The 13,498-nt window shown below is 38.2% G+C and overlaps 2 protein-coding genes across 2 annotated transcripts in view; one reads left to right on the forward strand and one right to left on the reverse strand.

The window, feature by feature from the left end:
- The window catches only part of gnas (GNAS complex locus), a 30,586-nt gene extending 23,519 nt beyond the window's left edge, over positions 1-7,067 (reverse strand). The window contains exon 1 of the mRNA XM_014991121.2: positions 5,325-7,067. Within this exon, the coding sequence (XP_014846607.1) occupies positions 5,325-5,463 (139 nt within the window). The 5' untranslated portion in view covers positions 5,464-7,067. The remainder of the gene's footprint in view (positions 1-5,324) is intronic.
- The window catches only part of LOC106920221 (piezo-type mechanosensitive ion channel component 2), a 45,696-nt gene continuing 38,807 nt past the window's right edge, over positions 6,610-13,498 (forward strand). Inside the window, exons 1-4 of the mRNA XM_088007555.1 lie at positions 6,610-6,630; positions 6,854-6,921; positions 6,994-7,226; positions 11,149-11,244. Coding sequence (XP_087863681.1) covers positions 6,610-6,630; positions 6,854-6,921; positions 6,994-7,226; positions 11,149-11,244 — 418 coding nt within the window. The remainder of the gene's footprint in view (positions 6,631-6,853; positions 6,922-6,993; positions 7,227-11,148; positions 11,245-13,498) is intronic.

Here is a 13,498-nt window from a genome sequence, read left to right on the forward strand (position 1 = left end):
TCCAGGATTTTCAGAGTTTTCAGGCCTAAACCAGCCTTGATTGGTTTAACAAAACCAGAGTCACAGAAGTTAGTACAGAGGTTTTATTCTGCTAGACTGCTTCAGACCAGGCTACAACAGCTAGGATGAGCTACGTGTTTTTACCGAGAGGTCAGAGGTCATAACAGTCTGGAAAACATAATTACCAGTAACAAAACAACAACAATAAAACACAATGTTTTAATTTAATTTTTCATAATTAAATGGGCTGATACACTTACAGGTACTTGTATATTTAAGCAAAATAGAAGTGATGCTGCTCAAAGTGCTCGTAAATAGTTGTTAGCCGAAAATTATAACATAAAAATACTTCTAGTTCATGTAGTTGACATTCAAGAAAACCAAAACCAATCAAGTTAGGGACTCAGTGATTCCTTGATCATTCCTGACCAATGTGGACTTATCAATAAGTCCTTGATCTGCTAGGCAGAAAACTGCGACCTTCAAGCAGGAACAGGATGCAACGCTGCCGATTTGATTTGTTGCACCAAAGTAGAAACAAACGGGCATAAATTTCTTCATTACACTCACCAAAATGACTAACTGTAAATAAGACACTAATAACAGGTTAACAATAAAGGATTTCTTCATGCATGTCAGCCCTGTGACGGGGCGGCAATGTGTTTGAGGCGCACCCCGCCTCTCACCCCGCCTCTCACCCATCTGACCGCTCCAGACGGGTGGAGGGACGGTTCAACTTGAAACTCATGGGATGCATACATTCAGAAATCAAGCCAAAAAAATAATTCGGCACAATAATCTAAAATCTCAAATGTGGAGATGAAACATGTTCTTTAAAAGCAGGGATTAAAATCCTGCTAATCAACTCCAGCCCATCCCTGGATAGCGACTACTTCACGAATGAGCAAATTAAAAAACCAAACTAACTAAACAGAGGGGAGGGGGGGAAACTACCACAGCCTGCTGGCTGCACTGCATATGTGACTTTAGAGCAATCCTTATATTATCTGTTTCTGTAGACCACAGTAAAACCATATCCATATATAAATCTATATATGCACAAAAGATAAGCTAATAACGCCATGGATGTCTATGAAATTACAATGAAAAGAAAAAAAAGGGAACCAGCTTTAACGGCACACATCATTGTTTTGGGTCTCGTCCCACTGTTCTGATGTCGCCACAACTTCCTCCATGAGAAAAATATAAGCTTGTCAAGCGTGATCCATACTCACTGGGAACAAACTAATCAAACATGATTTTTACAAAGAGCAGAGCTCCTCAATCTACACAACATGATCGATTTGATAAAATCAGTGTAAACTCACACAAACATGAACATATAACAATTGAATGCTACATACTGACCCATTTAGGTTTTGTAAGTGTAACTTTCAAACCCAATTTTTACCTAATGCCTTCCTGGGAGAAAAACAAAACAATAACCTGCCAAATTAGATTTATTAGGCATTTCTCATTTCAAAATTCTACACTTTGCATTCTTCACTCACATTTCAATAATCTTTCCAACCACATTCTGGATATTTGATGAGAAAACATATACTTTTAATCCAGATGCATTGTACATTCCTCAGATTGTCAAAAATGCCATTTGTCTTCCGATTAGAAAGTAAAAGGTAAAATTTTCCTACTTATTTGCACAAATTTTGAGTCCCTATATGTCAGAAATCAAGGAATAAATTATCCAAATAAATACAGATTCTTCTATACACAGTTTTAATTTTCTTTTTTTCCATTAGCTGAAATTAAAAAACACTAAAGTCTCTGCTTTTTTTTTGTTTTAGGATCTAGACGGTTTCCGGCTGGATCACCATGGATCAAGTTTAAGTCCCGGTCTGAAAGGGAAATGGCCCTTTTTGGTTTCTGAAGTCTTATTTTTGGGCTCAGGGAATCAGCTAGAAAAGCAAATGAGCTACATAAAAACAGTAGTAGTCATGTTGGAAGTCAGATTTAAATGACATCGTCTACAGAAATTTCAGAAATTCACATATTTCTATTTTCAATAACCAAAAAAAAAAAAAGAAAAAGAAAAACTCTAAGTCTATTTTTCCCCACATACGTATTCTGACTAGGAAAATCACCACACCTGATTCTAGACTTTTCTAGACTTTCTGCTTTTATTGTGGGATTTTTTTTGGCCTACATGCTAAAATAATCCCTTTTCCCCCCAACTCCACACCAATAAATCTAAATATTCTGTAACAAAAAGTGCACACATTAACTCTAAAAGGTACACGAAATTGCTTTAATTAGGATCAGAAGCTACTTAAAAATACAATAAAACACAACTGCAGCATGTTTTCATGCTGACAGGCCTTCAGTCTGAGAGCAACAGGCTGAAAAGCCCATCACAGTGCTGCCTTTTCGGCCTTATGCAATGGCAGTCACACTGTTGACAATGTTTCCTAAAACAACACCCAGAAGGCCATGCAGGGAGGAAGCAGCGTCTCAACTGTGAAAACTATGAGGCCTGAAGAACAACCGCAAAAAGAGAAAGAGATCAATAAATCAAAGGCTGGAGCTCATTTCTCAGGGAGGCCCCAAAACTCCTCCTCTCTCCCCTTTGCTTGGTACTTCACACTTCTGGGTAGATTCATGTAAAGTGGAATTATGTTGACCATTATCTCAATTGAAAATGATCAGCTGTCAATATACGATGCCATTCTAAGCTTGTTAAAGAACAAAAATATGACATCAACTACACACTTGAAACAAATCTGCAACTAAATGTATTTAGAATGTACTGCTAATACACCGACAGCGATATATATAGTACAGTATAGTTGTTCCAAAAATAGCAGACCTTTAATTGTTAAACATATATGTTCAATGTACTGATGAACAGAATGCCAGTCAACAAGTAATAAGCATCATACATTTATTTCTCCCTAAAGTGAAGCATCAGAACACATGAAGAGGTTTTTTTTCTGTTATTTTAAACAAAACACTTTCCCCCCTCGTATTTTTACCCCCCATTTAAGATGAAATGCCATCTCAGAAATGAATAGTTGCATGAATTCAGCTACACATTTTAGTCTTTCTCGTGATGATTAAATACTTCGAATTGACAAAGACCTTTCTTGCTTTTTCCAGAAAGGATTAGGTTTACTTCTGTTCTTTAAACATTGAGATAAGCACCATTTTGACAATTATTGACCCATGCCATTCCTTTTTCAAGTTTTAAAGAGTTTCACATGGTAAAAACAACAACAAAATTAAAGATTACACAGTTTCAGTCTGGATTTTTTATAAGCTTTTAGAACGATTTTGAAAAAGGTGTGTAAAACTAAATGATTGGCTGATTGGATTGTAGGCAGTAAAAATGGTTGACAAATAAAGCTGGGTGTCTGGGTTAACTAACACAATTCAATTTTATTCACTATTATTGATAAGTGTGAAGTATCTCGTAAACCACAAGGTATTTTCTTAGCAGGTGACAAACATTATTGTTCTGGGATTAAATCAAAAGATGTTCTAGAAAATAAGGTTTATGACTGGGTTAAAACTCGGGTTGTTTCATAATTTTGCACAATTAAAGGTATAAAGTATGATTTAAAAAAAAATATTTTTACTAAACATAATGCTTGCAGTAAGTCATTGCCAAATAACTTGCAATAATTCTTAACAAATACGTCACATTAAAGATGTGTGAGCCATGTCTGAAAACACAGAATGCATTTCAGAAAAAAACTAAAACTGGGTTGCAGCAGAACTTATGGAACTGGTTTGCTAGGAAAACCAGTGCAGGCATGAGTGCAAACTGAAAGGTTTCCTGATACATCCAGAAATCTGTCAAAATTGGCCCGTATGAGCTTGAACAATATGTCCCCAAACCATATTCTGGACATCCTTATTCATATTTCAAGTTTGCTCTTTGTGAAAGCACCAACTTGGCATAAAAGCAATAAATATTCTCTGTATCAAAAAATGTTGCAAAATGTTACAATTTGCTACATGTGAAACCAAATGCAAGAAACATATGAACTGAATTCAGCTGCCAAATGAAGGATGTGCAACAGATTCATGTTTTAGTCGAGTAAAACTGGACTGAACTGACTGTCAAGTACGTCTTGTCTGTACAAAAGTGATAAACAGGATTTCCTGTGGCCAAAAACTATTTCACGATGACGTTACATGGATAACACTTCATCTTTATTGAAATTATAGGTTGCATGTATTTATAGAAATCTGACTAAATATAGAGCTTTCTGTCTGATAACAATGTTTCAGTGTTAAGTTGTAAAATGTGGGAGCATTTTACATTTATCAGCTAATTGGTTCATACATCCCAGTAGTTTTGCAAGGTCCAGCCCAGTTTAAGGCATGAAAACGCTTGCAGGGCTCCAGAACGTTTACGACCCTTTCCAGACTCGGCTGGAGTTCGTAGCCCCTTTCAGTCTATTCTTAAGGTACACATAAAAATGTTCACTCCAAATTTATAGTGGATGTTTTTTTACAGGGATCAGACTCTAAAGGTGGAACTTGAAAATACCGGCATAGTGGAAGAAAAGAGGCATGGAAGGAATATCATTACCAAGCTTGGGGTTGCAAAGGATGGTACGTTATAACACTTCAAGTGCCATGAATCACAACTCAACTTTCCAAATACATATTTAGCAAATTGGATGGACATTCAGAACTGAAACAGATTCTAATTACAAAGACCAGAAGACCTTGGCAGAGGAAAAATGAGATGTTGGGGGCAAAAAACACAGTCGGTTAATTGTAGCTGATATCAGTGAAGTATTATTGATTTTGAAATGTAATGTTTTTCCAATGTCTTGTTTCTTTTGATGGATAAGTGGTGGGCAGATAGATGGACAGACAGACAAAAGGACAGAGAAGAATGGATGATAAAGAAACAGAAAAGTAGATAGATGGATGAATGAATGAATTACATGGGAGGACAGGTGACGACATGATGAATAAAAATTGGTGGATAAGAGGACTTGATGGAAAAACTGGTAGATCTATGCATGGATCCAACTTGAGGGCAGTGGGATATAAAATATGTAGGGGCAAAAATATGCTCTTTCCCCCCCACACTAATTTTCCTGACAGATTTTGCGGTACAACAATATGGCAAAAAGGCTTAAAAAGTTAAAGTTTAAACTTGAAGGCTGTGAGTACGTGAAACCAAAGTCAAATTTCTTGTTTGTGCACAAAATCTGCCAATAAAGTTGGTTCTGATATGAAAAGGCAATGGACTAAATAATAAAGCCTAAAGCAAAAATATCTATAGAGCTAATAAACAGGGATAGGAGGTGAAACAAAAAAACAAAAAAGGTGTCAGCCAAACTCACCTAAAAGTAGTAGTCTGTGTGTTGCTCTGTAGATCTGTTTGTCCTTTTGGAGCTGCTTCTCAATCTTTTTGTTTGCTTCTCTTTGTGCCTTCTCCTCATTTCTCTGGTCTTCGGTCTTACTGTTGCCCAAACAACCCATCTTCCCGCAAGAAAAAAAAGGAAAAAAATGGGGGTCCAGGGGAGGAGGAAGAGGAGTGGAAGAAGTAGAAGCGGAGGGAGGGGGAGTATGTAGAAACGAAAATAAATAAGTAAAAATTGTCTAGGTCCCTCGCTTGACCCTCGGATTTGGCAACAATGTAACACACATTTACACAGCTATAGTTTGGAAAACTGTCCGTAGTTTAATTCTAGACAGGCAATGTGGGCATAAAGCGCATTTTGCTGTCAGAAAAAGGGCAGGATACTGCTGCTGACGACACGGAGGCCGCCTTCTCAGTTAGCTTTCAATCCTCCTTTATTTTTCCCCCCCTCCTTACATTCACTTTAGTGTTTGTTTTTCTTCTTATTAACTTCTCCCCTCGACAAACTGGTAGGTAATTATAATCCACAGCGTCCGTTACGACACCAAAAAGCGAGATTTCACCTCGAAAGGAGGCAGCGAAAAGAACCTAATTTGCATCTCCGAAAGCCGGGGTCTTGCGTCTCACTGCTGCCCGTGACAAGGAGCTGAACTCGGCGCGTCCGAAAGGCTCGGCCGGGCTGAGGCGCTGCTCGTCTCCGCGTCGTCTATGACAAGAAACATGTCCAAAGGTGTACACTGTCTTTTTTTTTTTTTTTTTTTTTTTTTTTTGTGTGTGGATTTTTCTCGCTCCCCGATGGCTGTCTTTGGTTGGGTACCCACCTAGGAGATCAGCAGGAAGGGAAATAATATGTATACCCAAACGAGCTACATGTATGATATTCTTCTTCCTTTCGTCGTCATCTGACTCCTTCTCCGCATCAAATAGAGCTCCAAACTCGCTGCGGTTGTCTTTCCGTCGCCACCTCTAACTCCGAAACGAGACCCCCAATTTGTCCTCCTTATTTGTGATGGCTGTTCCTTGCTGTATTTTCTCCTCCAAAGGGCCCTCTCCCTCTCTCTCTCCCTCTCACTCTCTCTCTCCCTCCCTCTCTTTTGTTGCAGAAATGTGTTATCAGTCCTTCACATCACCACCGAGCCTCTAAAACTGCGCACCGATATACTGATTCCAGATGAATCACCCGACGAGAAAACCCCGATTTCAGAAAAAGGGTGGGTTAAAGAAAATAAAGAGAAAACGTGACCAAGATCCGAGAATCCTTCGAAATGTATCCACGTTTCTTGCAGGTAAAAAAAAAAAAAGAATCAACCCCCGCTGTCAGGCTTCAGTTTTTACACGGCCTCTAAATGTTTACAAACCTACAGACTGTCACACAAACAGATATTTACAGATCTCCCCCCACCCCCCACACACCCCTTGAATCCGAGGAGGGTAAACACGCCACAGGCTTGACACTCTTACATGTGCATTTACATTCAGAAAAAATAGGACGCGGGGCTCTTGTGGCAGCACATTCCCATCGTGAAAGGCCGCTCCTCTCCGGGGGGCGAGGTGGGGGTGCGCGCTGGACGAGGAAGGTGAAACACGGTCCCAAGAAGCGAGTCTTCGGGGGTTGTTATTATTATTTTCTCCCTTTCTCTTCCTCCGAGAATAGTAGGCTACACTGAAGAGGCAGACGGCGCTAAAGAGACGCGGGGTGGGGCCACACGGCGCTCATTGAACCCTGGGAAGGAAGGACCGAGAGAGGCGGAGAGGAGAGGCCGCTGCGCTTCGTCACATGGCCGGGGCGCGGAGCTGCGTCAGCGGCACGGCCGTGCGCAGAAAACGGCGCCCTCTTCGAAGAAAAAGGACCGTAACAGGGTGGGATCCCTGCTGACCAAGGGTCAGCGGCCTGCAGCGGATTTACATCCAAACAGCGGGTAATTAAATGCTCCGATCTTACAGGAATAAACTGGGAATAATGACGTGTTAAAGCTACTAATGCGACTTTTCTGTAAAATTGATTTTAAAAAATCCCTTATCATATAGTTTGTCACCTATAGATCATGTCATGGCCACTTTTTATTTTTATTTTTACTGTCATTCTTTATGTAATCGACATTAAAAAAACCCTAGCTTCCCCAAAACAGGCTCCCAGGAGCACATGCCTTTGATGACGTCACACAAGGCATAAGAAGACTGGCCACTCTTTCAGTGGTGTTGCAGCTGTAGCTGGTATTCACACTTCAGCAAAAAAAAAAAAAAAAATTCTGTTCTTTTTGAATTGGGACAATGTGTGTTACTTCCCAGATATTAACAAAGTCTAAACAAACAATTTTAATTCATGTAAATGGATCTGAGATACAGAAGTTGAATAACTCCCTTTGCATGGGGGGTCACTGGGCAGACTCATGAAAAAGACTCAGTCCACCCGTTTGTCTGACCACGCAGACGATTTTACTGAAATGTCACTTCCTCCTTCCTCACACCGCCACACCCCACTTTGCTTATCCTCTGCTATTTGAATGGGAATAAATGCAAATACTGGGTGACTGGCATAGTTAAAGCACAATAAACAAACTGTGCAACCTCAACCACCATGCCAGACAACGACAACCACAACTACATCAAATCACTGCTGACTGGGAAGATTAATAGAAAAATCACAGACGTACAAAGAACTAAAGTCTGTCACTGTAGTCTGTCTCCACTGAGCTGCATAAATAACTTCAGAAAAAGGAAATAAACTTCATGTCTGGGCTTACAGAGCTTGTTGTTATTGTTGTTTTTATTAATTTTTAAAAAAAAAAAGTTGTGTCCTCTTTATATTATTTATTTCAGTTAAGTGGGGTTTAGCCTTGTTTAATAATTCAAAAATATTTCTATACTAAGAAGGCTGGTGGGAAAACAGGAACTGGAGATGGTTATTCATGCTTAATTTTCTCTCCTCTAGACTATTTTAATTCAATTTCACATGTGTAAATAAAAAAAGCTCGATCGTTACCTTGAGTTGAGCGCAAACTTTGCTGCAAGGCCCTTAATAAAGAACAAAGAGTTCACATGACTTGTCTTCTATTATCTTTGCACTGTTGGTTACTTGTCAAATTGGATTGTCTTTTAAAATCCTGGCTCAAACTTTCACGATGGTCAAGCTTCAAATTGTTGACTCCAACTCGAGCTCCCAAGCCTTTAAATTAAAATCTTTTCTTTTCTCCCGAACAACCAGATTTAAATAAGACAAAATTAAATTAAAACTAAAGGGAATTTCTCTGTGTGGACCTGATGCACCTCGACTGGCAAGCAGGCTTCCTCTGTTTCTTTGCTGCCTGGTTTTAAAAAGCAATCTATACCATTCTTATCCAAACTTTCCCTATTATCATGTTCGTTTTTAAGCATCTGCAGTTATTAGACAACATAATCAGACACTGTTTTTTTTTTTGTTTTCATTTAAATATGGGGATGAATGAAGTCACACCTTTACAATTTTTTTTATCATTTCAGTTACGCTGTCTTACTTTGTTTTTATTTTTAACAAGGTGTATTTGTCTGTAAATGAAACGTATTCAGAATAAAAACCGCAAAGATCAATCGTGCTCGTGCTGTTAGTGCTATTGAACACTAGGGGGCAGCCTTTCACTTGCTCCAAGGTCGAGGGTCAGAGTTTCCAGTTTTTTCCAAGGACACCTCAAAATCTTCTAAGTTTAATTCTTCATTTTAAGTTCAATGGAGGCATCTGATAGATTTTATTCATTATTATTATTTTCCTTTTTAGAAAATAACTTCTAAAAGTAAAATTTCCCTAAGATGCAGTTTAAAGACTTAAATATAAAACAATGAATACATTGGGTGTTTTCCCAGGGAAAGTTACAGATTACTCACTAAAAATATCTTTACATTGTTAAACTAGCAAAAAGAAAAAAAAAAAAAAAGTATGGTAAAAATGCTTCAGTTAAATGTTTGGCACCAAACAGTTTGCTAAGAAAAAAAAATTAAAAATAACTCCAAATGTGCTATTTGTACTAGAAAAAAATAACATTTATATTTTAAGTCCACATGATCTTGTGATATGTATTTTATACTTGACATAAAATTTATGTTATTGATTGTCTCAGCCTGCATACAGTGATTATTCCTCTGTAGTCACACCAGCGCTTTAATGGCCTCACAGCCATGAATATTAGATACACTTCCCTTCAACCTAGTGCAAATATGATGAGGCAGCGCGAGGGTCCATAAGAAAACAAATACGGCTGTTTGTCAATGTCTGTCTGGCCACAAACATCGTTTTCAACAGAAATGAAAGCAGGAACACCTGCCTTGTGCGCACACATTTCCATGTTGGATGTTCAATAATTACATTTAACCGTGGAAGCAGACTTTTTCCTGTCAGGTGAAAACAGAGGCTATCCTCCTGCGTGAGATTATCTGCAATATGAGTATAAGAGATGCAGCACATAATACGAGAGAGGTGAGGGAGGGAGTGGAGGGTGTGACAGAGACGCAAGCAAAGAGCAAAAAGGGAGTCACCATCAGTACCAGCATCATAAAGACAAGGTTTCCTTCTTGGAGTCCCGCCTGTTTCTGGGCTCCCGTTTTACCATTCCTGTTACTGTTTGAGGGCGTCGCACTTTTAAAAGCGGTTTCAGAGGACGCTTTGACGGAGGTTCACTTTCTACTTCGAAATGAGTGAGACGGTTGGATCTTTCCGTCCACCTTCCTGAAGCACTTATTTGCCGAGCGTTTTGTGTCTGAAGGGATCTCAGCATGGCAGGGGAGCTTGTGGTTGGGATACTTTATAACTTATTACTACCTCTGCTTCTGCTGACCGGTGAGTGTTTTTTTTTCTTTTGTTTTGTTTAAATTACTGCATTTTTTGGCTGTTTGAGGTTTTTAACTTACAATCTGAGATGCTGGTTAATAGTATGAACTTGATCAAATAAAGATCTCTCTAAGGTGAGCTGATAAAGAATTCAGATATGAGGCACTGAGAAAACACAAAAAGAAAAATCAAAAGTTTAAAATGGAAAAATCTAGAGACCATAAAGTGATGGCTTTGGAAAAGCAATAAATTTATACTACAATTTGAGTGATTTTAGTGCATAGCTTCATCTTCAACTCTCTTTCAATGAACATCAGACTTTTTTGGGCTTCTTTTATTTCCTGAAGTGGTTTAGATTACTTTACTTTTGCTTATTGTTTCATCTGAAATAACTTGGCTTCTATTTAGAATGCGAATGTTGGGGTTTTTGAAAAGTAAATATCTTAACCAGTTCAGAAATGGTATGTTTGTAATTGTTTTACTTCGTCCTTTGCCGCTCGCTCTTTTTGAACAGTATCAGTATTCCTCCAGCCAGAAATGACTCAGGATTCGGACATTATTGCTCTTACCTTTAACTGAAAAATGAGTCTGAAGAGCATATGGAGAAGCTAAAATGTTTGTCCATTTTTGTGTTTCACTCATTCTTTGGACATGTGTTTGTTTTACATTTCTGCTTGTTATTTCTTGACTAAATTCCAGTCAAGAATTTAGTCAACTTTAGGTGTTTTTAAATGTGCTACGCAAACAAATTAGTCTTTTAAACTCATATAAAATAATGCAAATAGAAAACTACAGAGGAGGGAACATTTCAGGTGTTTTATTATTATTATTATTATTTTATTATTGTTATTATTATACTGAAAGGAGTTTACACCCAAAACAGCCTAATGGTTCTGTGTAGCTACTAGATAAATAAATGGTATAGTAAATCATAAAAGGCTGCTCCAATAGGCCTACCTGGACCATTTCTGTCCAACTCATTGGTTCTGTTTCCTTTCCTCCTCAGCTTCTTCGTTTCGCTATAATGGCCTCTCTCTGGTGTACTTTGTGTTTCTGCTCGCCGTGCCGCTGCTGCCAAACCCGAGCCTGGTCTCCCTGAAAGGTGAGAGAAGCTCCTCTGACTCCGGTTGTATTTGAGATGAGGTGCATCTTGTCCCCCAGGTTCAATTATTCATGTCTGAATTAGGAATTTCATCAAGCCGAGTCTAATTCTCGCACAAACACCCACCCGGTCATTTTAATGGCTTCAAATGCAGCATTAGGATTAAAATATGGGATTCCAAGCAGGTCTTATGTTTCATCTGATGTGTTCAATGACATGCTTTAAAGCTGATTCAAAGTGGACTCTGTCGAGCTTCAGGGCTGCACACAGATTTTTGGATAGTTTGAATCATTTTCTCCATTATTTATTTATTTATTATTTATTTATTTATTCTGTGAGAACTTCAGATGAGATGCTCTTATCGCCTTCAGATCAATTAAAATGTTGTTTTTCAGTAATTTGGTTCAACATGGCTGTGTCCAGAAGCTCATAAAATGAAAATATGTCACAAAATTATGTAATTATGTAAACATATCATTACAAAATGCTTCCATCTACAAAATTATCACTTGAAGCTTTTTGTGTTTTGTGTCTGCTTAAGAATACTTATTTTAAAGCGCTCACTTTTAATGGCCTTTTGTTTTATGAGGTCTGTAGTGTTTAATTTTCTTTGTTAAATATTCGTCTTTATATTTTGTGTAAGCTTTTACAGGCTAATGATTAAAAATTTGTAGTTTTATGGACACGTTTTCTTTATAACGCTATAATTTAATCACGATGCAGTCAATGAAAAATAGTACAAATAAGAAGTGCGACTTTTTTTTCTGAAACATCTGAAATTTGTGTTAAGCAACATGTGAATTCCTCTCCCACCTTCGAATGAGAACAAATTACTATGTTATGAGATTTTCTAAAAAATTTTTATTGCTTGCCTGTTAATCACAGACAAAGCCTTAAATTTCTGTCCATCCGTCAGCCATCGTTTCCTCTAATCCCACAGGGTTGGACAAACATGCTGTGCTAAGTTTTCAACCCAAAAGATGAGTTAAATAATTGATGTCTGATTTCTAAGGGTGAGTCAAGATGTTTTTTTTTGAAGTGAGGATCTGTGAAGTTATTATCATCCCACGGTTCCCTTACTTGTTGTACAGTGAGGTTAGTGAACGTCTGATAATCTGACTGGACGTGTGCTGACTCAGTCTGCCTTCATACACTGATTTGGGAGAAGGGAGGAAATCATCAAACAACTCTGACATCTGGAAAGTCCAGGAATAAACCACCTTTGCAGCTGCTGCACGACTGACGTCTAACACTTTACCCCGTTCAGAACAGATGGAGCGGCTGAACAGAAACCTACGTTATAGGTTAGAGAACATGGACATGCAGCACCAAAGATAACAGTGAGATTGTAAACTGTTTGTGTCTGTCGGCATCTATTATCCTGCTAGTGAGAACAGTTTCAGTTTGAGTGCTTTTAAACTAATAAAGTCAACTAAATGGTGTGCATTTAAATAGTTTATTAGGCTTGTGCTGCTTACTTAGCAGCTAAGATTATCTGAAGAAAACAAACTCTTTTGACAGCATCAGCTAAAGTTATTAACACTTGATTGACAGTAGCATTATATAGCATACATACAGTTTACCATCTAACATCTTATTTCATTTTGTGATAGAATTTCAGAGATCAGATTGTTGTGGATTAAAAAAAAAAATCGCTCTGTGAAGAATGACCCGGTAGACCGGGTCACAGTTTTTGGCCCAATATTTGATCAAAACTTCTTTTTTTTTTCTTTTTTTTTTAAATTCTGTCCTAACAGGAGAAACCCAACACTTAGGTTAAAAGAAAAATAAAAACTCTGTAGGATAAAAACCTCAATGCACAGTGAGCGTACGCATAAACACAACAATCCAGCACAGTTAGTGGTTTGAACTTTAACACTTGCTCCCTCATAACTGTGTTATAATAAACATCATACATGGACTTGTCTTATGGAGCAGATTTAATAGGTCAGACATGAGTGAGTAGGTCATGCGTGTTCCTCGGATCGATCGCTGCAAACAGATGAATTAAAGCGCCGTTGCCCCTCCCTCAAAGTACTTTGTAAAGGGGGCGTTGGAGGGAAGTGGTAGGAGTGACCGAATTAATTATGTATAGCCTGGTAATTACAGCAAAGAATTAAAAGATGTGATGTCAGCGATCTTCTATCTCCATCGTCACCGAAAAAAAAAACAAACCCTGATTGCCTCTACATATATTTTGCTCTCCATAATTCGATCCTGGACTAAGCGATGAAATGTGTGTTCATCTCATGTG

Source organism: Poecilia mexicana, unplaced genomic scaffold, assembly GCF_051168715.1.
Source record: "Poecilia mexicana isolate PSO_F unplaced genomic scaffold, ASM5116871v1 scaffold_7, whole genome shotgun sequence".
Classification (NCBI taxonomy): Eukaryota; Metazoa; Chordata; class Actinopteri; order Cyprinodontiformes; family Poeciliidae; genus Poecilia; species Poecilia mexicana.